General features: G+C 55.5%; 1 protein-coding gene across 1 annotated transcript in view; it reads left to right on the top strand.

The window, feature by feature from the left end:
* PITPNM3 (PITPNM family member 3) overlaps positions 1 to 26647 on the top strand; it is a 91482-nt gene that overhangs the window by 41669 nt on the left and 23166 nt on the right. The window contains 3 exon segments of the mRNA XM_045526011.1: positions 6580 to 6627; positions 22516 to 22592; positions 23020 to 23255. Coding sequence (XP_045381967.1) covers positions 6580 to 6627; positions 22516 to 22592; positions 23020 to 23255 — 361 coding nt within the window.

Below are 26647 nucleotides of genomic sequence, written 5' to 3'. Positions count from 1 at the left end.
CTATATAGATTTTTAGTTGTCCATATAATTTCTTTCTATTTTTAGTAGAAACAGGGTCTCGCTCTTGCTCAGGCTGGTCTCGAACTCCTGAGCTCAAGCCATCCTCCCACCTCGGCCTCCCAGAGTGCTAGGATTACAGGCATGAGCCACCATGCCCGGCCTGAGCCAGTAGCTTGTGATTTATAACTCTTGGGTATTTTAAGCCTCCCAGGGTGTCCTGTCCCTCAAGCATTCATCCTTTCTCACACTTGGGGTCTGACGCCTTTGCTTGGCATGAGTAGGGGTCAGCAAAGGACCAGAGCCCCTGGCTCCTTTACTGTGGAAGAGCCAGACAATTGCAAAAGCTCTCTTTGCTCATGTGTTTTCCACCCGTGCATCCGCTGTTCCGTCTGAGCTGCCTCCCCATTGGCTACAGACCTTCCTTTGCAGGATTGAGGTCATAATTTTCTCTCCCCTGGGCTGGCTTTATGGGCAATTGTCCTTTGCAGTCACACCAGGCTCTGTACTTAGGAAGATAACATACTTGATTTTTTGCTCTGCTGTTGCCACCTTGAAGCTCTTAATTCTTTTGCACAAAGGGCTCCACATTTTCATTTTATTAATATATTGGGCTCTGAAAATTATGTAGCCAGGCCAGCCTCCCTCCATCACATCTCTCTTCCTTTTACCTTTTGGGGGTGCCTCACAGTTTCTGGTCTAAGCACACCCCCTCTTATTTTATAGTTCTACTAAATATTGATTCATGTAAAAATAATTGACATCATTTTTTAGGGATTTGGGGCAGGAGAAAAAGACAAGATCATGTAGTCAGTTTACCGTCTTTATCCCGTTATACTATGATGCTTCTAAAATATAAATCCAGTAATATTCTATGGATTGGCAACTAGGTTTTCATTGCCTGCAGAATGAAGTATTAATACAAATCCCCCAGCCTGGCATACAAGGCCATCCACAATTTGATTCTGGCCTTTCTTCTAACAATTATAGATTTCCAGGGTTAGTAAGTTTCCTGTCACTCCAGGAATCAAATAGCCCCAGAATAGCTACTGCATGGAACATTATAAAGGGGCTGTCAAATCACTGGCAAACCCTATGATCCCAAGGTTATCTCTGACTCTGATAGTCTTGACTTCTGGGCCTGCCCTCCCCTCCTCTTCCTTTCACTCCATGTTCTTGTCAAGTGGAGAGGGGGCTGCTTGCGGATCCTGAGCCCACTGTAGGTTTTCCACCTCCTGACTCCGCCCCTGCTCCTCCCCTGATTTCATCTCCAGTTCTCATAGTCCTGTGCACCTCCTCCAGGAAGCCACCCTGATGCCCCAGCCCCTCCTAGACCACCGCCCTCGTGCCCAGCACAGCTCAGCGGGCCCCTCACCTGCAGCCCTTACGATGCGCCTTTCCAGGCTGTGCCTTACCTCCCCATCTGAGCCCAGTGTGGCCAGGGGCTCACGTATACACTCGGTGCACACAGACCGTACTTACTCTGTGTCAGACCCCGTGCTGGTCAGTGCTGGGGACACATGGACGACTCAGATGTGGACTCAGAATTGACCAGACTGGGGGTGGGGGGGTGGCAGTTCAGTGGGCGAATTGCCCGAGCGAGAGTGGGAACACAGTGCAGAGGGATCCCAGAGTCAGAGGGGCTGAGGGGGCTTTGCCCGGGTCAGGGAAGAGCAGTGAGGGTGCAACAGGCCGAGGGAATGGCAGGGGCGAAGGTGTGGAGGGAGGTGAGAGACATCAGGGGACTTGGGGAACCGCAGAGCTTGTCTTGATTGAGGCTGGGCATTGGGCTGGAGGTGGGAGGTCGTGGAGAAGAGGCAGGGGCAGAAAACCTGGAGACGAAGGCCTTGAATGCCAGGCTGAGGAGTTGGGGCCTTTAGAAAGATTATTCTGGAATCAGTGTGGAGGATAACAGAAGGGGCCGGGGAATGAGTGTAGGGGTCACAATGGGTCAGGTGGGAGGTAAGGAGTCTGAACCTTGACCTGCAGCTCAGCAGAGAATCGGGTGCTGGGGCACAGCCCGGGCAGGCAGAGAGTGTGCGGGTCTTTCCTTCTGGGCCACGCTTCAGGGGCCAACCCACCTGGCTGGCCCAGGGCCCAGCAAAGGCAGAGCGCAGTGCAAGTCCTGGCTTCAGCTGCTCCTGCCCTGCTCCGGGGGGTCTGCCCAGACACTTCCTGGCATATGGGGAGGAGGAGTCCCAGTTTTCCTTCCCCAAGGCCCCGTCTGTCTGAATTGCTCCCCCAGCAGCACCCGGCTCCCCCCTCCAATGCAGGAAGACTGTCCTGTTTCAGAGGTGTGTTGGACGTGCTTCTGTTCTTGGCTACACCTCTGGTCTGGCTTCTCTTGCTCTCGGGGAGCTCGCAGTTTGTTGGAAGGGGATCGGGAAGAGGAGTTACCGAACCACTCAGGAAGCCATCAGTGGGCCGTGGAAGCATCTTCTTGGAGGAGGTGGTGTGGCTCAGACTGCCGGGGCTGTGAGATTGGGACAGGCTGGGTCAGTGGGGCCCCAGCGCTGTCTGTGCAGCCGTCCTGTCTGCAGGCGTCTCTGGCAGCTCCTGCTCTCACGCCGGCTCCAGCAGAGGCGAGGCTGTCGGGCCCAGGGGCCCTGGGACGCTCCAGGCTAAGTGGGGTCTCATTTAGGCGGCCGCTGCACCAGCTGCAGAGTTGGTTAATTTCCTGCATCCTGGGAGCCCGTTAATCAGGAAGCCGGTTCACACCGACTCCTCCTTGCTTCCAGGGAAGAGGGAGCTGGCCCGGGCTTCCAGCTGGGCGGGCCCCACACTTACCTTGTCAAACAGCAGGCTCGTTCCTGCCCAGGCTGGTGGCCTGGCCAGCCCCAGGACCCCTGGGTGCCTGGCCCAGGCCTCACTGCAGAGGAGATGACCCCGAGGAAACCTGTGGTCAGACCCGGAGCATCCGGATGCATCTCCTCAGCACCCCGCAAACACCCCCTTCTCCGCTCCCATCTCCCCGTTCCTTATCCCCTCTTGTCACATTTTCCTGGTGCCTCCCCACCCGGAAGTGCTGCTCAGGCGGGAGCCGTCCCAGGAAGCCCCTGATCCAGCAAGTCCCCTACGAACTGGGGGCTGGGGAGGTAGTGGGAAGAGCCCTCACCAGAGTTGGAGTGTCCCAGGGACCAGATCTATACACTGGGTTAGCGACTACATCCTGCTGAGCCTCAGTTTCCTTATCTGCTAAGGAGGCCTTCTGCACACAGCTGTGAAATCTCAGTGATTTCAGGTGTGGGAAAGCACCTGCCTGCCCAGGTACAGGCCTCACAGTTCACACAACTGAGGCCGCACTCCTGCTTGGCTTTGCGGCGTCCCCAGCGCTTGGCTGTGACCTCCTCCCCTGACGTTCCCCTTCTGCTTACCCATGTGGATCCTACACGCGTGTTTCAAGGACGCTCACCTCCTGGCCTCTTCCCACCTCTGCACTCCGCGTCCCTGGCAACCCCAGCTCTTGTGGCTGCGCCCACTTGCCTACCATGCATTCTTGCCTCTGGAAAGCCTGCCCAGGCTCGAGTCATGTTTACTTTCTGGGAATGAAGGTATTGAATGGCACCGATACCTCCTGAACGGTCTCAGGGAGTAGCTCCCATGGGGCTGGCGGGAGAACATGGAGGGGGTGACTCCCCCCTGCCCCACCAAGGCCTGGCACATAGCAGGTGCCAAGACATGCCAGAGGTGTTTGCATCGTAGTCAGGGTTTGTGGCCAGTGCTCCAAAGGGCCCGGGGGGTGGGGTTTACTATTCTGAACTCTGAATAATGTCTTGAAGTTTGTGTTTTGTAAACGAACTCTGATGGGACAGTGGACAGTGTTGGGGCTTGGAGCTTGCTTATGGGTGGTCCTGGCCCCGCCCAGCTTCCCCGTCCCTGCCCTGCCCTTGGGCAGCTGTTGTCCTCCGTCCCAGCAGGGGCCTGGGTATGGGCAGGGTTGGGATCAGGTGTTCATATCCCACCCTGGGCTGGCAGCGCCACAGCACATTCCAGGGGTGACTCAGAGGGAACAAGCCTCTCACCCACCTGGTACATTTTGACGTGGAGGTGGCAGTACTCTTGTCTGCCCTGGATTGGGGCAGTAGGCCTGTGGGAGGGGCAGATCCATGGCTCCACTTTCCGGCTCCTGGTCATAGCATGATGTGTGGGTCCAGGGGCTGGCAGGAGGGGGGCCTGGGCACCGGTGAGCCCCATGTACATGAGCACCAAGCTGAGGAGTAGGGACCCTGGGGCCTGTGAGGGTCTCCCTGTGCATGAGGGACCACAGTATTAAGTAGCAAAGAGAAAACACCATGACAGGTTGAGAGAGTACTCAGGATAAAGGAAAAACTTTATATTTTATTAATAGTACCTTTAACAGCATTTTTTTCTTGCTTTTTGAATAAGAGCCCCTACATTTTCCTTTTGCACTGGGCCCTGCTAATTATCTAGCTTTGGGTTTGGGGTTTAGTAGAAAAAGCAGGAGATTTGGATTCCGAAGAGTTTGGAAGTCCCTTTGCCTCCTTAAGCCTCAGTTTTCTCAACTATAAAGGGGCTTCCTGCTCAGAGCTGTACCCTCTCACAGCTCTGCTTTTCCCTGTACTTGTCATTGTGTGGACATGGTCTAGCTGTCTGCCCCCCTCTCCTGCCAAAGTTCAAACCTCCGCTCTGCCGAGGACTTCCCCAGGCATCCTCAGTAGGAATGAATCTCTCCCTCCTCTCTCCTCACCCCTCCGCCTCTCACTGCAGTTGGCCCCGTGCCCTCTGCCCAGAGGTGTTGTTACCCCTTACTCACCGTGACTTACCCATCTCTGCATCCCGCATGGGCCCTAGCACCAGTGCTTGGCAGATGCAAGGAGTGTTTTGAATGTGTCTCAGTTTCTCTGCTAGGCCCCCATTCTGCTGGGCAGTGGAAGCTGACTGTCTCCAGGTGCACCTAAGTTCCACCGGCCTCAGCTGTGCCCAGACACGATGCCAGTCTTCCCTGCCCTATGCTTCGGAAGCTGGGTCATTCCTTGTTCCCGTCCACACCTGGGAGGCAGTCTGCAGCCACCTCATCATGCTGGGCAGAGGCTGCTCTCTGAGGGTGCCCCGGCCTCTGTTCTCACTCTGGGCCCCTCTTGGGCACAGGCTCTGTCACGACCCCTGGGCCTGGGGACGACTGTGAGCTGACACACAGCATTAGCCATTGGTTCTCTCCACCTGACTCCACCTGGGGTCATGATGCAGACAAAAGAGACAAGGTCTTGAGCCGGTTGTTAGAAGTGAATAAGTAAATAAAACAATAAGAGAAATCCGAATGTATTGAATGCTTGTCACATGCCTGGCTGTGTTCTAAGGGCTTTACATATATTAACCATTTAATACTCACAGTAACCCTCTGAGGTAGATACTAGTACTGTCCCCATTTTATGGATTAGAAGACCAAGGCATATAAAGGTTACATACACAGTCAGTAAGTGAAGGGACTGACACTTGAAGCCAGGTATCTAACCAAAGGCTTTCAGTACCTGGAGGTTGAGCATTGGATCCACTCTGTTTGGTGGGCTTGAGGCCCAGAGAGGGAGAGTGATGAGCCTCAGGTCACACAGCAGGTCAGAGGGAACCTGGAGTGGAATCTCAGCCTTCAGACTGCAGCTGTAAACTCTTCCCACTACTTCCTCCTGCCTGCCTTTGGGGGAGCCCAGGGGCTGTTCCTAAGGAGGAGAAGGACAGACTAGGATTTAGGTGACATGAGTGTTGAAGGCAGCCCCGGCAGGCAGAGGGTGGCGGGGCCAGGGTGATGGATTCCGATGGCCGCGAGGAAGGTGTCTGTGGGAGGCAGGCACCTGGGTAGGCAGGGGTCGTCTGGCCCCTGGACCAATGTCTACAGGACGGAGAGTTCCCTAGCCCGGAGCTGCCCTTGAGTCCTGCAGGGGAGGAGAGGAGGCAGCTTCCCATGGGGAGGGGCTGCAGGGCCCCCAGGGGCTTCTCTGGAGGCGGCTGCTCTCCACGCCTTGGGGCCCTTCCTCAGAGAGCTGGGGTCTTTGGGGAAGCTGTACACACATTTCCTGGGGAGACTCAGGCTTTGGGGGGGGAGTGGACAGCTTTGGTCACGGTGAGGGTGAGGCACCTGGGGAGCCTCCAAAGGAGTTGTCTTGGAGGCAGCGGGACAGGCCAGCAAGACCTCAGGAGAGGGGGCGGCACTGGAGATGGAGAGTTGGCCGTGGTCACGTGGACCTGGTGGTCACGTGGACGTGGTGGTCACCGCTGACCCTCAGAGGAGAGAGCGGGTGTGCAGAGACCGGCTCCTCCTGCGAGCAGCTGCTGCACAGAGGTGGGAGGAGGACAGGAGCCAGAGAAGAAGGCGGAGGTGAAAGGTCAGGGGTAGCAGAGGCGCCAGGCATGGCATAAAGGGCTGAAGGTGGCACCTGTGTTGGGGTGGGGCAGGGCATGAGGCGAACTCTGGGGAGGGGGTGGGGGTGGGCTGGAGGGGAGGGGCAGAGGCAGCCACAGGGGCCCCCCCGGGAAGTGCAGGGGAAGTGGGACAAGCTTCCCTGTCCCTGCCCACTTCCCTGGGCAGCAGTGACAGGCTCTGCTCACGATTCTTTCCTTTGTCTGCAGGAGAAGGCGCCGCGCCGTGCACATCCAGCATCCTCCAGGAGAAGCAGCGTGAGTTAAGCCTGACCCCAGAGGAGCCTCTTCCTCCCCTTAGATGGGTCCAGGCTCCTTGGGGATGGGTCCCCTCTGGTTCACCCAGAGCCCAGAAGGGTGTAGAATCCTCATCATCTTGCCCACAGGCAGGACCAGAGGCTGGGGGTCACTCATCCTGAGTTTGAGGCACTCTGTGCCCCGTGAACCAGCCCCTGGGGTTCCTGAGCTCCCCCATGCTGGGCAGCTTGGGTGTCAGGGCCAGAATGAGGTGCAGGGGCTGGTGGGCCGGGGGGTGAGCCCAGAAGAGCAGATGGGACCATGGAAAACCCACAGGGTGTGTGTCTCTGGCATGGGGACAGACAGGAGGGTGGGAACAGGGAGCCAGCCCCCTGATGCCTCTGTGACCAGCATCGCCTGTGGGTGACACACCTTCCAGGATGGAGTCCTGGTGCCTGAGGCCAGAGGCACCCCATTCCAAGCTGTCCTAGGGGCCATGAACCTTAAAATCCCACCATGAAGAGCGAAGAGGCCGTCTCTACAGAGCCTCGGCTCTGTGGTTGGGTTCTGGGGTCTCCCAAGTCCTTGTCACCTGCTGTGTCATACAGGTGTCTCCAGTTCCTTCTGCCTGTGTGTTCTCAGAGACGAGTCTAGGATTGGATCCAGGAGAGACTTGGTAAAGATGTGGCAGTTTGCTGACGTGGTCACTTGGGGACATATTCCCTGGATGTTCTGAGTGCTGGGCGGAGTCTGGGCAGGTTCTTTGCCGTTGGCAGTGCTGAGTTTCCCACGAGGCTGGGGGCGGGGAGAGGAGTCTGGGTGCGGGTTTAGGGGTGAGAGTGTGCTCAGAACTTTCCTTACTTCTCTCTGCTGCTCTTTTGATCTGTGGTCGTGGCTTTGGGGGGCCCAGTCCCCTCTGCCCACCCTGTCCCCAGGCCCTGAGGCCTCCCTGCAAGCTCGCCCCTGCCTCAGTTGCTGTGCGCTGGTGGACGGTGCCTATAGCGCCAGCCTTCCCACGGCCTGGGGCCAGGCCCAGGGGGTGCACAGGCCTCCTGAGAAGAGAAACTCTCTCTGTTTCTAGCTAACGTTCCGTAGCAATTCATAGGCACAGCCCTTCAGCGGCTGGTAGACACGAATGTCTCTGTCAGGGACACCTCAAAGCTCAGGCTATAAGGCAGCAGGCCAGGGGAAGGGCAGAGAGACGGGGGCAGGTCTCTTTCCTGAGTGCACCTGCAGGGTTTTAACTTGTGGTGGTGACTGAGCGACCACGTGGAGAGGCCAATGCTGTTGGAAGATTTTCAGTACAATTTCTGAAAGAAAGAGAACACTACACAGGGCCACGGGGGACACGAGGTTTGGACGGGAGGCAGAGGAGTGAGGATCAAGCCAGGCCCAGAGCCTTTGCCTGGGTTTCCTCAGGAAAGTGGGTGGAGATGGGGGAACAGCTTAGGATGGGCTAGTTTGAACGTTGAGGGCTCTGGGCTATAGGGGTGGCCTCTCCTTATCCGGAACCTGGCCCTGGGTTGATTTAGGGCAGGGGAAGTATTGCTTTGGTGAGTGAGGGTTGGATAGAGGAGGTGGCTGGTTTGCATTGAAAGGTGCACTCACAGGGGAGTTGTTCATTATCTCTAGGAATTAGCCAGGCCTGGGAGGGACAGTCTCTCCCTGGCCAGCAAGGCCCCCAAGAAGTCAAAACATCATAAAATAGAAAGCATGATTAATACCGCGATGCCACCACATTCCCCAGGAATGCAGGAGAGGAGAAGAGCCCGGAGCATCCCTCCTGGGCCTCTAGGAAGAAGAAGCCACAGCGACAGCCCTGAAGTGGAAAACAGCAGCCACCTGCCGTGGGGTTTGCCACCACGATGCCAAACCACGGCTCTGTTTTCCGCAGACACAACCCAATTGGCGGGACGTGTAGTGTCTTCTGGACCTGGCTAGAAAAAATGTGTGTTTAATAAGAGGCAAAGGTTTTCTCTCTCCCCATGGCTGTAGATTTTAGTCGGAATTATATTGCCGAAGGCTGTCATCAAATTCTGCTCCTGAGGAACAGTCTGATTTCGTAAGGAGTGACAGTAGACTCACAGAAGACGTCTGTACCTGAAATGGCACCTTGGAGGTCGTCTAGGCCGGTGGTTCCTAAGTATAAACCCAACATTTTCAGCAGTGGGAAAACAATACCACTAATGTGTTTTTGCCTAATGTCGGGTGTATTCAACTGAGGGAACTGCTTTTCACATAATTCTACCATTATGTCCTGCCTACAATGTTTGGCATTAAAATGTTTTCTTTTATGAACTCTCGGTGATGATCGATGGTAATGTGTTTGTTTATTCTTAATCCAAAATTGGCAAAAGAAAAATCTGTGACCTGAGTAGAAAAAAAGAATAGACAATGCCTTACATCTATAATAGTGCTTTCCCACTCAAAGTATACCTCTATGCATATTACCTTACGTAATAAATTCTACTGGGTTTTGAAAACTCACTAAATACAAGTGGTGTGGTGGTACCAATAGCCCTGGGCCAAGAGTCAGAGATTCCTGGGGCTGGTGCTATAGTGTCTGGGACTGAAATGTGATAAGGCCTGGGTTTGACGCTTAGCACGTCTATTTAGCAACTGTGGCATTCTCTGTCACCCAGGCTGGAGTGCAGTGGCACAGTCATGGCTCACTGCACCCTTGAACTCTTGGGCTCAAGTGATCTTCCTGCCTCAGCCTCTCGAGTAGCTGGGACTATAGGTGCATGCCACCACACCTGGCTAATTTTTAAAAAATTTATTGTAGAGGTGGAGACTTGCTATGTTGCACGGGCTGATCTTGAACTCCTGGCCTCAAGTGATCCTCCTGCTTTGGCATCCCAAAGTTCTGGGATTATAGGTGTGAGCCGTGATACCTGGTCTGCTGTGACATTTTGGGCAGGTTGCTTAATGTCTCTGAGCCTCAGTTTACTCAGTTGTGGAAACGTGGCCCTGTGGTCTACGTCCTAGAGTTGCAGAGGGCATGAGAGATAATACATGAGAGATGGCAAGCTCTGCACCTGGCATTCAGGAAGCATCTTATGGTTCTTAGTTCTTATTGGCTTTTGCATGAGCCTTGTTACCTGGAACACCTGGTGCACATGTGAGGGATGAATCTTATCCCGTGGAGCTCAGGCTTTCTGGTGCTCTGTTGGTCCTGTGGCTGCCTCAGTTGCCATGTCACAGTGGTGTTTCCCCATGCCACCTAGTCCCCAGAGATTCCTCCTGAGCTGGCCAGAGAGCACTGGGCCCCTTGGGTTGGGAGTGTGGGGAAGAAGGCCAGCATGGGCCTCTCAGCTTGTGCGCAGGCGTGAGGTTGCAAGGCCTTATCTGCAGTGGCCTGGAATCTTTCCTCCTTCGTGGCTGCCAGACACCCCCAGCCTTCATCCTGCAGTTGGACAGATGGCCTGGCAGCCTGCCACCACTGGCGTGTGCTGGTCATTTGAAACCAGACTGGAGGAAGCCCAGGGAGCCATTGTGTTTGGGGGCCAGGTGGGGGGCAGAAGATAGAGAGGGCTTTGCACTGGGGGCCGGAGACCTGGGTCGCCTCCCACCCACCTGCTATGCCGTCTCAGCTCCTGCCTGTGGCCAGTCTGCTACCCCGTCTGTACGTGGAGTCCCTCCTGGATCTGACGTTCAGGGGTCTTTGGTCTTCTGTTGCTGCCTCTCTGTCTCCCGGCTTCCCTTGTCCACATCTCTTTCTGTTTCTGCCTTGTTCACCCTGTTCCCTTAGCACAGCGACCATTGACCCCGTGCTTCCAACACGGCTGCCGTGGTGCTGGGTGCGGGGACTCGGGGAACTCATATCTTCCCATCGAACCTCACCCCTGTCCTTCCACCTAAAGTGAGTGGCACCATTCACTTTGGGATCCGAGTGGATCCAAGCCAGAAACCCCGGGGTCCGTCTGGACTTTTCCTTCTCTGTCCGGAGTCAAATCAGCCCCCTCCTGGCACCATTCCACCTCCCGCAGAGCTCTCAGCCTCACCCACTCCTCTCTGTCCCCGCCCTTCCCTCGTCAGGGCCCTGTTGTCTCTCTCCTGGACCGTCACATCCTCCGCATGCTGGCCTTGCTGCCTCGTCTCGCCCCCGCCTGCCCTCCCGAGTGTCAGGGAGACCTTTGCGGGAGGCAAGCCTGGTGCTCAAAGCCACTGCGTCCCTCCCCACGGCGCCACTCCACCGGAGGGTGAACCTCGCCTCCGGACAACCCATCTGCCCACCTCCCCTCTTCCGTCATCGCGCCCCCTTCCCTTCCACACCGACTCTGGGAGGAGCATGCACACGCTCAGCGCAGTTCTCTCATGGGCTCGCTGGGAAGCCCGAGCCTTCCATCCATCCCCGGTGGAGGGGACAGAGGCAGCTCCTCGGCAGCAGACAGCGGGAAGGACTGGGGTCCCTAGGGACTGGACACCCTTGGCCTCTGCCCCTTGCCCCAGTCGTGGCTGCCTGGATCGCACATGCTGAATCCAGTGAGCCGGGCCCGCCCTCCCTGCTGTGATCTGCCATCTCTGTCGAAGCGGCTGAACATACAGCTGTTGGCACAGTGGGGCAGTAACTCCCCTCCCTCTGCCCATGCCTGCCCAGGTGTGGCTGGTGGGACAAGGTGTGGCCTCTCCCAGGAGACCCACGGCTGCCTCACTTCTCCCTCCCTCTCCCTTTTGGTCCCAGCAGCTGCACAGGGTGCAGGACAGGAATGTGAGAGATGGAGAGGAGGCTTCCTCTACCTCACCCCCACGCAGACTCCATGACAGGACCTACCTATTATGGCCCTTGGAATTGGACCCAACCCATGTGGAGTGCAACAGAGGCCTGACATGTGTGACCCAAACCCATGCCACTGTCAATGGCTTTCCCAGACCAGTGCCTGGCCTCAGCTGCAGGGCCAGGGAAAGCAGGCGGCTGTCCCAGGTGTGGGGAAGGTCTGCTCATTAGAGCAGGGTGCCGAGTGGGACTCTGAACTTCCGCTCACCTCCAGACCAAGACCTGACAACCCTCGTTCCGGACTGACCTGTTGTCCTCATACCCTACTGAGCCTCTGTCGTAGCCACCAACTGAGCCCCGACTTATCCCTGCCTGGGTCCTGACTCCATCCCCTGATCCCAGACTGAGCTTGCCTTCCTTGGCTTAGACAGAGAGAGATGTGGGTGGCTCAGCTTGACTGCTCCCCATTGTGGGGATGTGGTTTGATGGACTCTGTTGCCTTGGGTCAGTGACCAAAAGAGCGTTTCTGAAAGCCCAGACTGGCCACCAGGGGGATTCGCCTCCTGCATACCCCCAGCCCATGGCCTCCCCAGGAGGACCCCCCCTACAGGCATGACGCATGAAGCCCCTTGCCCACGGCTGGCCTCCCCACCCCTCTGCCTGGTAACTGGTGTCTTTTCCTGGCCTGTGTGGGCAGCTTGCTGAGCACAGCTGCAGACGGGCTATATTTAGCTGGCTTTAATGAGCTCAGGGTGGCAGACGTCCGCCTTGGGAGCACTTTTCTTGCATGTGCGCCTATGCTTGGCATGATTCCTTCTCGTGTATGTGTGTGTGCACACACGTGTGCGTGTGCCCTTGCATTTGTGTGTGTGCATTAGCATGTAGCCAGTGCACTGGTGCATTCATTTACATGCGAATGAGTGTGTCTGCACACGTCAGCAAGCCCCTCTATGCGGCATCTGTGCTTTGCAGGGGACATGTGCAGCTTCTGACACTTACAGGGGTGCAAAATGGGAACACATCATTAGTTCATTCCCCCGTTTGTTTACCAAATATTTGATAAGCACCTTTATATGCCAGCACCGTGATAGTCTTTGGGGATAAAATGGAGCAAAAACAAACTCAGTCCCAGCTCTAAAGGATTTTATAGTCTAGGAGATGGAGGAGGGAAGACAGTAACCAAATAGCCATAAGATTGAAAGTACGAGTATCAGTCCCAAGAAAGAGAGGCTCCTGGTGCTATTGGGGGAGGGCATAAGAGCTGAAGGCCCCAGGGAGGAAGGAATACTGACGTTTCTGTAGGAAACCCCTGGGCACAGGGGCAATGTGAGGAAGGGTCCAGGCACAGGGAACAGAATGTGTAATGGCTCTGTGGTGAGAGGGGAAAAAGGCATGTTTGAAAACTGCCAAAAAGGCCGATGAGACTGAGTTCAGAGAGGGAGAGGAGGCAGAAGGTGGGGGCTTGGTCAGATGCGGGAGGAGGGGTGGCGAGGGAGGAGGTGGCGATATTTGCCTGGAGCACTTGGAATCCACTGTGATTCAGTCGGGTTCCAGCAGGAAGTGGAAGCTCACACAAACAGCCAGGTGGGAGGAGGCTTAGTAAAGGGGCTGGATTCACAGGTGAATGAGGCTTCCCAGAAACAAAGTGGGCACAGGGCACTACCCTGGGGCTATTCCCACCCCTGCAGGTAGCTGTGCCTGCAGCAGGGAAGCCACCCTAGGTGACCCTGCACAGAGGGAGCCTCCTGCTCCCCGGTTCTCCCACGGGTGCCTTCCACTGGCCAAAGCCCCCAGAGGCAAGGGAGCCTCAGCCTCCGAGTGGGGCAGAGAGTGGGGAGTGTGGTCTGGAGGGGCAGAAGGAGACCACATAGCACAGTGCACTGACTTCCACGTGGAAGACCCACCCTTTATTTTTCTATGAGCCACTTGATTTTGACTCTGCATATCCATCCAGCTGTGCTGGAGAAAGATTCTCCTTCTGTGATTCCTCTTGCTCTTGCCATTGTCCCAAAGCCCCCAGTTGTCTCCCCAGCTCTGGGGGGATAGTGTGTATATGTGTGTGTGTGTGTGTGTGTCCCCGTGCACGCATGCACACGTGCAGGGAGCTCCACACTGGTTGAGCTCGGGGGCCCTGGGACCCAGCCTGGTGGTCCCTTTTGTCCTGGTCTGCAGTTCCTGGCCGAGGGTCCAGGCTCCCTGGGGAACACAACGGCCAGGCCTTCCCGTGTCATCCTCCATCCCCCTGGAGTAGCCAGGCCACCAGAAGAGGTCTCTCTAATCCCCTCTGCCTGGGCCAGGGGGTGGGGATCTCTTTTTAGCCTGAGGGAATCTCTGTCTCCTGAAATCCTTTCCTTCTGGGAACAAAAGCCAGCAAGCTCAGCCACAAACCTTCCCAAAGGCAAAGGAACCAGAGCAGAGAGAAGCAAATACAAATTAGTACCTAAAAAAAAAAAAATCACCCTGCTGCATGTGGTTTTAAAAAATGCTTATTTTTAATCTGTCTTTTGAGTAGGTAGCGCACGTACATGGTATAAAATGCCTCCTTCTCCTGTCCTCCGGTGCACCCCGCCCTTCTCCCCAGAAGCAAAGATTATAACTAGTTTCTTATATTCCATTTCGGAGATATTCTCTGCGTACACAAACATATCCATAAACATTCATTTATATATGTATTTTTATATACCCCCGCAGAGATGGGAGCACACAGTGCATTCCATCCTGCACCTTGCTTTTCTCGGATGCTGATACCGTACCCTGAGTATCTTGTTAGCTCAGTACATTTACGAGCGAGTCATTCTTTGCAATGGGTGTGCCCTAGTTCACTGTGACACAACTTATTTAACTCATTCCCTATTGGTGGATATATAGGTAGCTTCCTGTCTTTGCTGTTACAAACAGCGTGGCAAAGGTTAGCATTGCACGTATGTCATTCTGCACATGGGCTTGGAATTGCTGGGTCAAGGGCATTTTGTATTTTGAATGGTGTTGCCAAATGGCCCTCCGCAGAGGTGGTACTGGTTTCCATTCTCACCAGCGATGACTGAAGAAGGACTGTTTTCCCATGCTCTGGCGCACAAGGCCATCAGAGGATAAGTTCGATTAGCTGTCCTGTAGTTTAGGGTTCTAAGGTTGAGCACATTTTCATATGTGTAGAGCCATTCCCAGTGCCTTTGCTGGAAGCCACATACCCTTGCAGGGGTTACTGTGCAGGCGTGTGCGGGGTGGAGTACGCTGTCGCATTCCTTTGTGTGTGTGCCAGCTTCTAGGCAGAGCCTGGGCAGACACCACCGGGGATCCTTAAAGAGCAGGGCAGTCTCTCTCCGGACTTTTCTCTCTCTGCTAGGAGTCATGGCTGTGCTGTGAAGGCATTAGAAAGAGCAAAGAGACCCCTCCTTTCTTATTCCTGTCCTTCAGAAATAAGAGCCTTGGACTGATGACCCGGGTTCAAATCCCCACCCCTTCACCTATATCCCGAGAGAAGTCACTTAACCTTTGCAAGCCTCAGTTTTCTCACCTGTAAAATGGGGAGAGCACCCCTACCCTCACAGGAGGAATGTGAAGATTGCCTGAGACACTGGATGAGGACAAGAAACTCAAGACCAATCTTAGGAGGGCTGTGTTTATTACAGATGACTCCGCAGGGGATGCCAGGGCTGGGGAAGCCAAGGCCCTGTAGCATCACTGGGTAGCAGCGGCAGGTTTTTCTTGTGGTTGTGATTCTGGGAACTTCTCTGGGCCTGATTCAAGATGGTGACACTCCTGATCTGTGCTGGGTTCCCTCCAGGGGAGTTGCTCCTCAGAACTAACCCCTGCCCACTTGGGGTGCCTGGCAGCATGTTCTCCAGAGGCAGTGGCTGGGGTACAGACCCCAGCAAGGGTCAGGCCTTGGTCTGGGCCAGTGTCCCTGTGAAAGCCTCATTGACCCATCAAAGCTTCAAACAACTTTGGCCTCATCGGCCAGATGAGTCCGGGCAGATGTGATTGGGCAGATGTGATTGGGCAGATGTGAGCTTGAAAGGGTTAAGGAGTCACAAGAGGGACCTCAGCCTCCAGATCCACCCCTAGCCCTGAGTGGAAATTCCCTCCCAGCATCCCTGCTAAGTGGCCACTTACATAACTTGCTTGTATAAGCTCAGTGAGGGAGAACACCCCGTCTCCGGGCCAGCACGGGACACTCTTGAACTATTGTAAATATCCCCTAAGTTGTGCTAAAACTTGGAACAATCTCCAGAAACCACCCCAGCCCTATTCATCCAGGCTCTGCCCTCTGCTCCGGTGACGCAAATGTGGCTCAGCATGGATTTGCAGGCAGCCACCATGTCCCCTTGACCTCCCAGGCCACTTTCTACACCTTTCCTGCCTGGTTATTGGGCTCCAGATGTGCCCTCAAACTGGTCTGAGCTCCAGGGGCAGGGCAGGGATGTGCCCTCCTTATTTGAAACTGTGATCTGTGGTTTGTGTGGCCTCAGAAGTTGAAAAGTAGCTTTGACAGTCCCATTACCCTGACTCAGGCTGTTTGTAGCCTTTGGTCATGTGATTGGGATTGCTCACATGACCGAGGTCTTTGTCATGTGACTCAGCCTTGATCATGTGATCTGGTCTTGGTCATGTGATCCTGCAGTCTTGAGAGATGCTTGAGGGCAGGTTCTGTATCCGATCCATCTTGGTGTTTTCAGCCCTGACACAAGTCTGGGCAAGAACCAATACGGTAGGAATCAGTAGGTGATGTCACGTTACTAATAGTTTTTTAATCCAAATGCTGAATCTTAATTCACTCATCATGTTTCACATTTATTCTTTCCTTCCATAAGCATTTCTTTTCCTTTCACATTCCCTCGTTAGCCTGTCAGCTCCCAGAGGACAGGGCATTTTGCTTTGTTTTGTGTGTGGTGTTTGCATTTACTGGTAGGGGATTGTGGCTGCTTTAAAGATAATCTTATTGTCAACATGACACATGCTTGTATTGTCTATCCAATAGATCTATTCATAAATAGTTTTAAACTAAAAGAAATACGGGCTCACTAGAGAAAAATTAGAAAACAGAGGAAAGTAGAAAGTAAAACAAAATAAAACAACCAGACAAACAAATAAAAACCCATCCCTTATCCCAGCACCCGGGGAAAATCACTGTAAACATTTTGGTGCGTTTCCTTCTAATAAAAGGTCCCAAGCTCCCCGCTACCTCCCAGCCTAGATTGTGTTTTTCACAGAGCTGGGGGCTGGGGACATGCAGAGGAGGGTGGCCTCCAGTGTGGCTGGTGAACAAGGTCAGTGGCTTCTAAGTTGTGCTCTGTGGAGCTCTCAGGGACTGCCGAGGGTCAGAGGTGGGCTGGAGTAAGGAAGTGGGGCTCTGCTCCCCTCAAATGGCTTTAGCCGGAGCTGGTCCACTTTTATTTTGCAAATTGGGCTCCTGAGGAAGATTTCATTGGATGAAAAATTTCCCTGTTTTAAAAAAGTTTTGAACCCTTCAGAACAGGGTCCACTGTCTCCGCTGCTTCATGCTGGTGGGCATTGGTCCCCACTTCTGGCTTTGGGCCAGCCAGAAATCTGTGAACTGTACCTTCTGTGTGGTCACCTAAGGGCCAGGGCAGGGCCCCGTTCACGAGCCCACGTGCCTTCAGCTGCTGCGGTGAGAGCTGTGGGTTCCCGAAATAGTTTGTCATTCTGCCTGTGTGTCCCCCTCCCCAGGTGCCCTAAGCCCTTGGCGTTCCCTCGAGTTCCTGGGCCAGTGACCCTACTCCACGTGCAGTGAGTGGGGTTGGCAAGGTACGTCCGAGCAAGCCCGTCAGAGCTCTGGGGGCCACCGCTCCGCTTTCTGAGGGCCCCGAAAACACTTGTTCATTCATTTGCACCAGGACTTGCCTAGAAATTACTACCAAGCTCCCTAGTTGGAATCAACCACTTTGAAAATCCAGGTGACGTCTGCCACCTGCAGTTTCCTGGTTCCTCTTCCTCAGAGTGGTTGTGCCTGTGGGTCCCTTCAGGGTCCTAGGGTCTAACTCTGCCGGGTGTGGAGGCTGGCAGTCACGGAGGGCGCTCATGCGCGCACTCAGGATCTCGGACTGCCCGAGTCTTCCGAGGGCATCTAGGCAAACCCTTTCGTTTGGTGGTGGTCTGGAGAGAGGGTGTCCATGTCTCATCCTAGGACCCTTTCCGTGGCCTGTCTCCTCCTGCCTGTGTGTGTCATGCGCGTTTACCTGGGGGATTGGGGCTGTGGTCTAAGACCCCCGCATGGTACCGAATGAGGCTCAAATTCTTCTTAGGTAACTTCCAGGTGTATCTCCTGAATCCCACATCAGAGCAAAACAGCGAAGCCATTGGGTTTACACAAAATATTTTTATGTTCCTGCCCATACGTATGCTTCCAAGAGTTCACAGAGCATTGGATACTTTTGTAGATACTTCTCAGGACACGCCACATGGTCTCAAGCTGGGCCCAGCTCTGCTCCGTTGACCCCAGGGGTGACTCATGGGGGTGGGAGTGACTGCCAAGGATAGAGGGGGATACTGAGTGGTCAGCTTTAGCCAGGGACCCCCCAGAATCCACCCCTTGTGGACCCAGCAGCTGGGGGCAAGGGAGATGCAGACAGCTGGACTCTCCAGCCAAGCTGGGGTGATGCTTTGCTTAGGGTGCCAAGCACATGGGTGACGACCTTGGTTTTTGTATCAAGAGCAGTGTGGTGCATCGGTAATTAGAAGGGATGATCACAATTTGTGCCTTTCCGAGGCTGTGATTAAGCAAAAAATAGGCTCCATTCTTTCACCGGCAGGAGGAGCCCTGGTGAGCGGGGTGGGCTCAGTGCTGGGCTGGCGGTGTGCTGGGAGCAGGCACTGCGGTAGCTGGCCTGCCTCGAAGCCTGCACAAAACATTGTCACAAAACAGCTGTGGGTTCACCCACCCCAAATCTGGGCATGGCAGGGACCCAGCCTGAATAAGGCCATGCAAGCAGAGATTAGCAGGAAGTGGGAGGAAGCAGCAGCCTGATGACGAGGTCCTGGGGTCCCTTGTGGGTGGCTCCCCGCCACCCAGGGTCCCCTGCCAGCTGCTCTTGTCACCAGAGGCTCTGGGCAGGCCTCTAGAGGCGGAATTACAAAGCCCAGGCCAGACTGTTCTAGAATCCCCAGAGGTCCCCTCATGCCAGTTTCCCTGGGTACTTTCAAGAAATGTGCTTCTCGGTGGGTGATGCTTCCCTGAACCTAATTTCTCTGGGGGTTTAACAGCACAGAGATGTCTCCCCAGCTGCGTGCATCCGGGGTTCTTCACTTCTAAAATGTTTTCATGAAAATGCCACGCTAGGCCTCTCAGGGGTCCCCAAGTCTGACGAGGAAATAGACAAGTCGCCTCACAGCAATAAGCCAGGCCCAGCTCAGTATGCTGTGGGATAAACATCTTTGCCTAGGTAGATCTGAGAAGGCTTTCTAGAGGTGGTGTCAGTTGAGCAGGGTTTTGTAGGACAAGTAGGAGTTTGCTGGTCTGCAAAGGGAAGAAAGGCTTACCAGGCAAAAGGCTCTGCCTGAGCAAAGGCAAGGAAGAGTGAAAGAGTTATGTCTTGTGGGTGAGTCAAAGCCAGTGGCCTCAGTTATTGTGGTGGGAATGTTTAGCTCTTGGAAGAAGCAGAGCCCCATGGGCAAGGTGCAGGCAAGGTGACCTCAGGCTGCCTTTCTGCTTGTCCACAGAGGCCTCTGCCAAAACTGGAGATGCACCTTCCTGTGGAGTAACTCTGGTCCTGTTAGTTAACTCTGAAAGGGCCAGACTCTAGGTCTGGCAGGCTAGGTCTCCTCTCCTTCATCCCCTAGAGCAAAGCATTTCTGGCTTTTATGCATTGAAAGGAAGCAAGGTTCTGTCCCAGTGTAGGAAGCAAGACCCTTCCTTCTTGCTAGGAGGCGTGAGGGATGCAGAGAACAAGCCTGTCCACCCTCTGGCCTGTGGCTTCCCTCCCCACTGAGCCAGGAACAGCCCCAGCGTCATTTGTGGCTGGGACGCAGCACTTGTCCACCAATTTGATGCCCAGAGCATCGCGTGGGGCCCCAGGGAACAGACTCCAGGCAGATCAAGGATGCGGGTGCTCCTCGGTCTTGCAATCAGTGAGGGTGCAGGATCCAGTCCCTGCCGAACAGAGGGCATGGTGCCCAGGAGACAGCAGGACCCTCATGGCTTCCCTGCAACTTATTTATAGCCTTGCCATGGTAATTTGTGGCAATCACAGCATTTAATCCTGTAATCACACTGCAAGCAGGCATCCAGCCCAGCGAGGCCGGGGAGCATGCCAAGGCTCAGGGAGGGACTTGGCGGCAGGGCAGGCAAGTGTGGAGGTGGCAATGTCCCCATCAGCCCCATTTTGTCAGCTGTGGCCCTGGCTCTGTGCCCCTGAGGCACCCTGGGTAATAATAATAACAATATCAGCTAACGTGTATGACCCTTCCTATGTTCCACGCCCTAGTCTAAGCCCCTCGTGTATATGGACTTACACCCTGTTCTAAGCCCTTTATATATATGGACTCATTTTTCCGCATCACCACCCTATGAGGCAGCCACCGATATCATCCCCATATTCCAGATGAGGAAACTGAGACACAGGTCACACAGCTCGTAAGAGCCAAGATTTGAACTCAGGCATTCTGGCTCCAAAGTCCATGTGTTTAACCACACCCCACCCAGCCCTAGAGGACAGGGGCCCCCCAGGCTCCACAGCCACAACCTCGGCCCTGCCCAAGCTCCGGGTTCCTCCGGCTCACCTGTCCCAGAGCCGTGCACAAGGCTGCCTTCACCGTGAAGTGTGGATGCTTTGTCTGGGGGAAGCTGCATCCGCCCTCCCTCTCAGACCCTTTCCTTCCCTCCTGGTGCTATTTCATGTCCTGGAAAGAGGTCTGGTGCCTGGGGCAATTGATACAGGTTGTTGTAGCCTCGGTTTGCTCATCTGTAAAATGGGGCTAATAACAAGCTCATCCAAACTCAGAGAGTAATTGTGGGGACTGGGCGACACAGGTAAAGCACACAGTGCCTGGGACATAATAAGTATTTAATACAACTGACCCACTACTGTTGTCTTGTATTGTCCCCCTGTGCTGAGGGCAGGGCCCCGGTCCCCTCTAGCAAGACCCGGGGCAAGCCTACACCACTGGAAGGAGCATTAGTAAGCCCCGGGCAGAGTCAGGCCTCAGGACAAGTTTTTCCTCCTCCTCCCCAAAGTCAACCCCTCCATCATTTCGGGAACGATTTCCTGTCTGTGTGGGCAGCAGCTCAGGCTCATAAAGCAGTCACCCTTCGACCAGGGCTGTGTCTGTGAGGACAGAATATTTCAGACATGTACTTCCCTGCTGACAAAGCTTCTCATTTGGAATTCTTTGCAGATGTGCCCTCTCCTGGGGCTGGTCGTGGCTGCCTCAGACACAGGGTGGCTGGGGCTGCCCTGAAAGCCCCAGGAAGGAGGGACCCTCTCCGGATGTGACTCCCAGTGGGGAGCAGCGGGCTATGGTGGGGGTGGGGTGGGGTGTGACGATGGAAAGGGCTGTCCTCATCTAGAACGGGCTGCGACTTTAAGAGATAAGCGAGTTTCTCATCATTGAGGGCCACCAGCTGGCTCAATCTAGCTGTGGGTTTTGGCTACACACAGAAAAGGGTATCCAGTTCGTGGAGGAGAAAGGCTGGAAGCCGAGGTCAGCTTGATGGAAGGACGGATTCTTCAGGGTGGCAGGCAGCATTTGGGGGGGGCGGGCAGCTGTTGGATGTCTTTGATGTCTCTCCACCTGCAAGTCCAATGTCATGACATTCAGGAGTGTAAGTCTTAGATCAGGGGTTGGCAAACTTTCCTGTAAAGGGCCAGAGACGATATTTTTAGCTTCGTGGGCTGTAAGGTCTCTCTGTTGCAACTACCCTGCTGCTGTGGCACAAAAGCAGCCATCAACAGTTTGTAAAGAGTGAGCCTGGCTGTGTTCCAATAAAACTTTATTTACAAAAGCAGGTGGGGGGCCAGATTCAGCCCATGGCTGTGGATTACTGCCCCCCGTGTTAGAGCGGTGAGAGCCGAGGCAGGGCTGGGAGCCTGACTTCGTGGAGGAGCAGGTGTTCAGCCCGGGCAGCTGAGACGAGCAGCAGCCGGCTTCGTCACAAAGCTTGTGATGTGCTACTGAGTGTCGCTCCAAACGCTGGCCTTGCCTCTCTGCGGGTCTGGACCACGGTGCCATAATTCAGGGCCTTGTGATCTCTCTGATAGCTTCAAGCAGATATTAAAGAAAAATATTCATGCAGCTGTGTTAGTCAGGGCTCTCCAGAGAAAGAGAACCAATAGGTTATATATATTAACAGATGCGTAAAAAGAGATTCATTATGGGGCACGGGCTCACACGATGATGCAGGCTGAGAAGTCAAGTCCCAGGATCTGCTGTCTGGCACCAGGAGCCCAGGAACCTGGCGGTGTGGTTCCAGTTCCAGCCCAAAGGCCTGAGGCCCAGGGGACACAATGATGGCATGAATCCCAGTTCTAGTCTGAAGGCCTGAGAACCACCAACGCTGATGTCTGAGGGCAGGAGATGGATGGCTGACCTTACAAAGCAAGAGTGACCTCTCCCTCCCTCCTCCTTCGTGTTCTGTGCAGGCCCTCAGCAGATCCTATCCTGCCCACCTCCCTCGGTGAGGGCGGGTCCTCTCTGCAGTCTGCGGATTCAAGTGCTCTTTGGGAAACACCGCACAGATACACCGGGAACTGGTGTTTTACCAGCAAGCCGGGCGTCCTTTACCCCAGTCAAGCTGACACATAAAATTAATCATCATGCCACCTCTTCTAGTTGTCCTCAGAGGGAAGCTTGGCCCAAATTACCGTCCATCTCTGGAGTGGAAGTGTCAGGCAGGGCTCACGCCAGGCTGTTGCCGTTGGTAAAGAAAAGCAGGACGTTCCCTTCCTAAGATGCCTCTCCTTGTGTCCCCTCCTTGTGACATAATGTGACATTATGTCACATTAGGGACAGCATCGGTGGTGGCCTCACTCTGCTGGTCTTCCTGTCCTGAGAAGGAGAAGGAGTTTCATGTCGTGTTGGTTTCAGAGGCAGGGCTGGACAGGTGGCTCCCCCTAGCTCCAGACTATAATTCCAACTCACCTGTAAGCTGAGGCCTCACCTTTGGGGCCCGTACCTGGTGTCGTGTCGCCGTGGCGGAAGCCTGGACATGCTGAGTTCCCCTTCTGTTCCCTCTGCAGGAGAACTGTACCGGGTCTCCTTGAGAAGACAGAGGTTCCCAGCCCAGGGAAGCATCGAGATCCACGAAGACAGCGAGGTGGGCTGGGATTCTGAGGGTGTCCGGGCCCGCCTCTGTGGTCAGGATTTTAGGAAGGGCTGTTGGATGGTAGTCAGGCTGCCCAGTTTCTTCCAGCTCTTCATTTGACTTGCTGTGTGACCCTGGGCAGGTCTCTGTCCTTCTCTGGGCTTTGGGCTCCCTTAGGAACAAGAAAGCTCTCTTAGGACCTTTCCTGTCCTCACATACATCAAGGGTCTTGCCCTCTTGGCAGTCTGTGCCCCTCACTCTGACAGCTCCAAAGGTTATGTCACATGGGGGGGCTGTAGGACTCCTTGACTTAGAGCTGCGAGACAGGCTGGGCAGGTCCCTGCGTCCCCAGCCACGGTCTCCGTGTGTGCATGTCCTTGTGTGCCGCCCTCCCGTCCCCTGCTGTCTGTCTCTCTATCCCGGCCGATGTCCCTCTCAGGAAGGCTGCCCACAGCGCTCCTGCAAGACGCATGTCCTTCTGCTGGTGCTGCATGGAGGGAACATCCTGGACACGGGCTCAGGGGACCCGTCCTGCAAGGCAGCCGACATCCACACCTTCAGCTCCGTGCTGGAGAAGGTCACGCGAGCCCACTTCCCTGCCGCCCTGGGCCACATCCTCATCAAGTTCGTCCCCTGTCCTGCCATCTGCTCTGAGGCTTTCTCACTCGTCTCTCAGTGAGTCTGTTTCTGCGTGTTGGGGCTGGTTGGGGTTGTTGTTGGGGGGGGACACCAAGTGGAGGGGTTGCCCTGCCTCGTGGTTACCTCCCGGGCAGTGGGTACCTGCCAAAGCTTCTCTGGGATGTCGGATCCTGATTGAACACAAGCATCACTGGTGCACAGTGGTTGGGAAGAGTCCTCTGCCCAGGGCTGGGTGGGGCCAGGGGGCCCATGATAGCTCGGATCCACTTCCTGTACTCAATAGGCCTGATCTAGTTGGCCCAGATAAGGAAACTGAGGCGTTGGGAGGTTAAGCAATTTCCCCCAGGGTTGCGCAGCCAATGGAGCCTGGGGTCAGGCTGGACCACAGTGATGGCCCAGCAGGGGTGTGTGCGTGCGGGGAAAAAACACGAACTGTGTTCCCCTCTGCTCTCATGCCACAACGACCGACACAGAGGATTTGTGTGACCAAACATGTGGCAGTCAGGTCGGCAGCAGACACCAGCTGGGTGTCCTGCAATTCAGTTCCGACACTGTCTACCGGGAGATGGCGTCAGATCCCTTGGGCTGAGGGCTCAGTCCCACAACACTGCCCCCACTTCTGCCACCTGTCACGAGCCTCACGTTGCCTTGCCAGTGCTTCTGTCTGACCGGCTGTGAACCAGGCATCCCACACCCCCGCCTTGGGTTCCATTAATTTGCTAGAATGGCTGACGGAACCCAGGGACACCGTTCATTCCATTTACTGGTCTATTATGCAAAGGATGCAGGTGAAGAGATGCGTAGGGCGAGGTGTGGGGGAAGGGGTGCGAGCGTCCGTGCCCTCCCCGGGCGCGCCACCTCCAGGAACCTCCACGTGTTCAGCTGTCTGGAAGCTCCCGGAACCCTGTCCTCTTGAGCTGTTTACGGAGACTTTATAAAATGTCTCAGCGGATAGGCGTGATTGACAGCTGAGTGGAAATGTGATTGGACAGAAAGGGTGTGATCTGATACTGACAGACCGAGTGGGGAAATCTCAGCAAGGCCTGTCCATAGCTTCTCCTCGGCCTCTCTGTGCAGCTTTCCTTCCTCCAGGGTGTGGGGTGTGAAATGGGGGTTTATGGCCCCCAATAGGACAAGGCAGGTCGGAGACTTTCTTTATGGCCAGCTCCAAGACAGAAAGGCAGGGGAAATTAGGCTTGGGGGGAAAAAGGAGCAAGTGAAAGGAGGGCAGGGGGTCAGAGAGCGAGCGAGCTTGTTCTCTGCAGTGCCCGAGTGCGATAACTAGGGCTGTGGGAGTTATGAGCCCGGAGTCGTGGATGAAAACCAGCCACTCTCTGTGTGTCCTAATGTCACAGTGTGGGCATGGAGGAGACACAGGGCGCTGCGGGCTCTCTGGGAGAGGGCCAGAGAAGACTTGCTGGAGAGGTGGCTTTTGGGTGTGCCTACCATGGTTAAGTGTGTGGCCTCTCGGGTCAGCTGGATTTGGACCCTGGCTGTGTGACCTGGGGGAAGTCCTTTAACCTCTGTAAAATGGGGGTGACCACAGACATAAGCTTCTAGGGTTGTGCGGATTCTGCGTGCTAGTGTAGGTGAAGCCCTTAACACAGCGCCCGGCACCTGGAAAGTACTCGGGGATGCTGGCTGTGACTCCCGGCATCGTCCCCCTGGCTGGTGGGTGCAGGGGGGCTGGGAAGGGAGACTTCCGGTTCCCAGCAGGGAATGCGGCTGGTGGGGAGCAAGGAGGGAAAGGGTGGCACGCACAGAGGGCTGGCTGAGCACTGCACAGCTGGCCCACCGCTGACGTTGGCACGTCCCTGCCCCATGTGGGCCCTGGCCCCTGTGGGGGACAAACCAAGCCACCAAGGGCCCTCTGGGGTCAGGGGCCTGTGGGAGGTCCCACCCGCTGCTCCAGGACCCCCAGGTGCCTGTCCTGTTGAACTAGCAGAAGGAGGGGGCCTGGGCTCAGGTGGGTACCGTGGGTTCTCATTAGTCATGTGTGCAAAAAAGGACCCGAGCACCTGCGGGGCCCACGTCCTGTAGAGCATCTGGCCAATTGCTGGGACTGGCAGCTGGAAGCCGGGAACCTTCTGCAGTTAGGGGTGAGAGGGAGGCTGTTGGCACCTCCATCCTGCCCCTCCCCGCTCACGGGACTCTGCCAGGGGCTTTGAAGCGGCTGCAGAGACCATCCCTCAGGCAGAGCCCTCACCGCCTGGGGCTTGGGGCGGGTGGGAAGAGCCCTCCAGTAGGGCGCTGGGTTTGCGGGGGGGCTCCCTACTCCCAGGGGAAGGGGAGTTGGTGCTTTCAGTCAAGTGTGGCTATGAGGAGGGGCTCCGTGCCTGGAGCTTCCAGACGGTCAGGGGAGAGCACAGGCAAGCCCTTCCCTTCCCTGGGCCTCACTTCTCCCCGCTGGGATGGGAAGCAGAGACTGGATTTCTCTGCATTCCACAGATGCCAACAGGGCTGACTACAATCAGAGTTGGAAGAGAGGAAGGAGATTAGAGCAGAAGTTCCCCTACCTGGCTAATCTTGCCCACGTCCCTGATGTGATTTTTATTAAACCGCAAGATGTCCAGGCTTCACCCCTGGAGTGGGGGATTCGGGAGGAGACAGGCCCTGGAATCTGCATCTTTAACAGCTGCCCGCTGCTTCCTGCTCAGCTTGGGGAACTGCTAAGCTGGTGGCGCGGCTTGTTCCCTTCATACTCTAACAGCCAGGGACTTAATTGTGCTAGTTCATAATCTATCTCAGGACTCCCCCCACATTCCCCCAGGATGCCTGACCTCCAGAGCTGGGTCACCCCTATCTCCAGGAAGACGGATGACCGGGCAATTTGAAGGGACAGCAGGAGGGAGCTTACCTCTCCCCCAGGCAGCTCCTTGCCAGGGCCATTAATCACCCCGTAATCACTGCTGGGAGGGAGCTTTCTCAGCTAATTAAAATCTCTCCAGCTGCAATCGAGGCCTGTTTCCTCTAATTTGTGTTCTTTGGAGATGAGGAATGGATGATGGGACTGGCCTTGTACCCCACGAGGACTCTGCCACCTGCCAAGGGTGCTTGAGCCCTGTCACCTGCCCGAGATTCTATTGAGTCCCCAGTGGGATCAGCACTGGGCTCTCGGGCAGCCTGAGCGTGGACTATGGGAAAGGGCAGGCTCTGGGCAGCGGGTGGAGAGTTCCAGGCCGCCCTCCGTGGTCCCTCCTGCCCAGCCAGGCCCAACAGTGCCTCTGGGTCAGATGTCCCAGGGAACAGAGGCAAGATAGGCAGGGGCTGGGCCAGGGGCAGGCCGGTCTCAGGTGAGCCTGAGCTGCCCAGAGAAGGAGGAACTTCTTAGTGGGGACGTAGGGAGGTGGCTGCCAGTGCAAAGTCTGGACCGTCCGCTGGTGGTGGGCATGCTGTGGGACAGGCCCTCTTAGCCCTCTGTGGGTCAC

This window comes from Lemur catta, chromosome 15, assembly GCF_020740605.2.
Source record: "Lemur catta isolate mLemCat1 chromosome 15, mLemCat1.pri, whole genome shotgun sequence".
Taxonomy (NCBI): domain Eukaryota; kingdom Metazoa; phylum Chordata; class Mammalia; order Primates; family Lemuridae; genus Lemur; species Lemur catta.
This window is presented reverse-complemented; position numbering and strand designations above follow the sequence as displayed.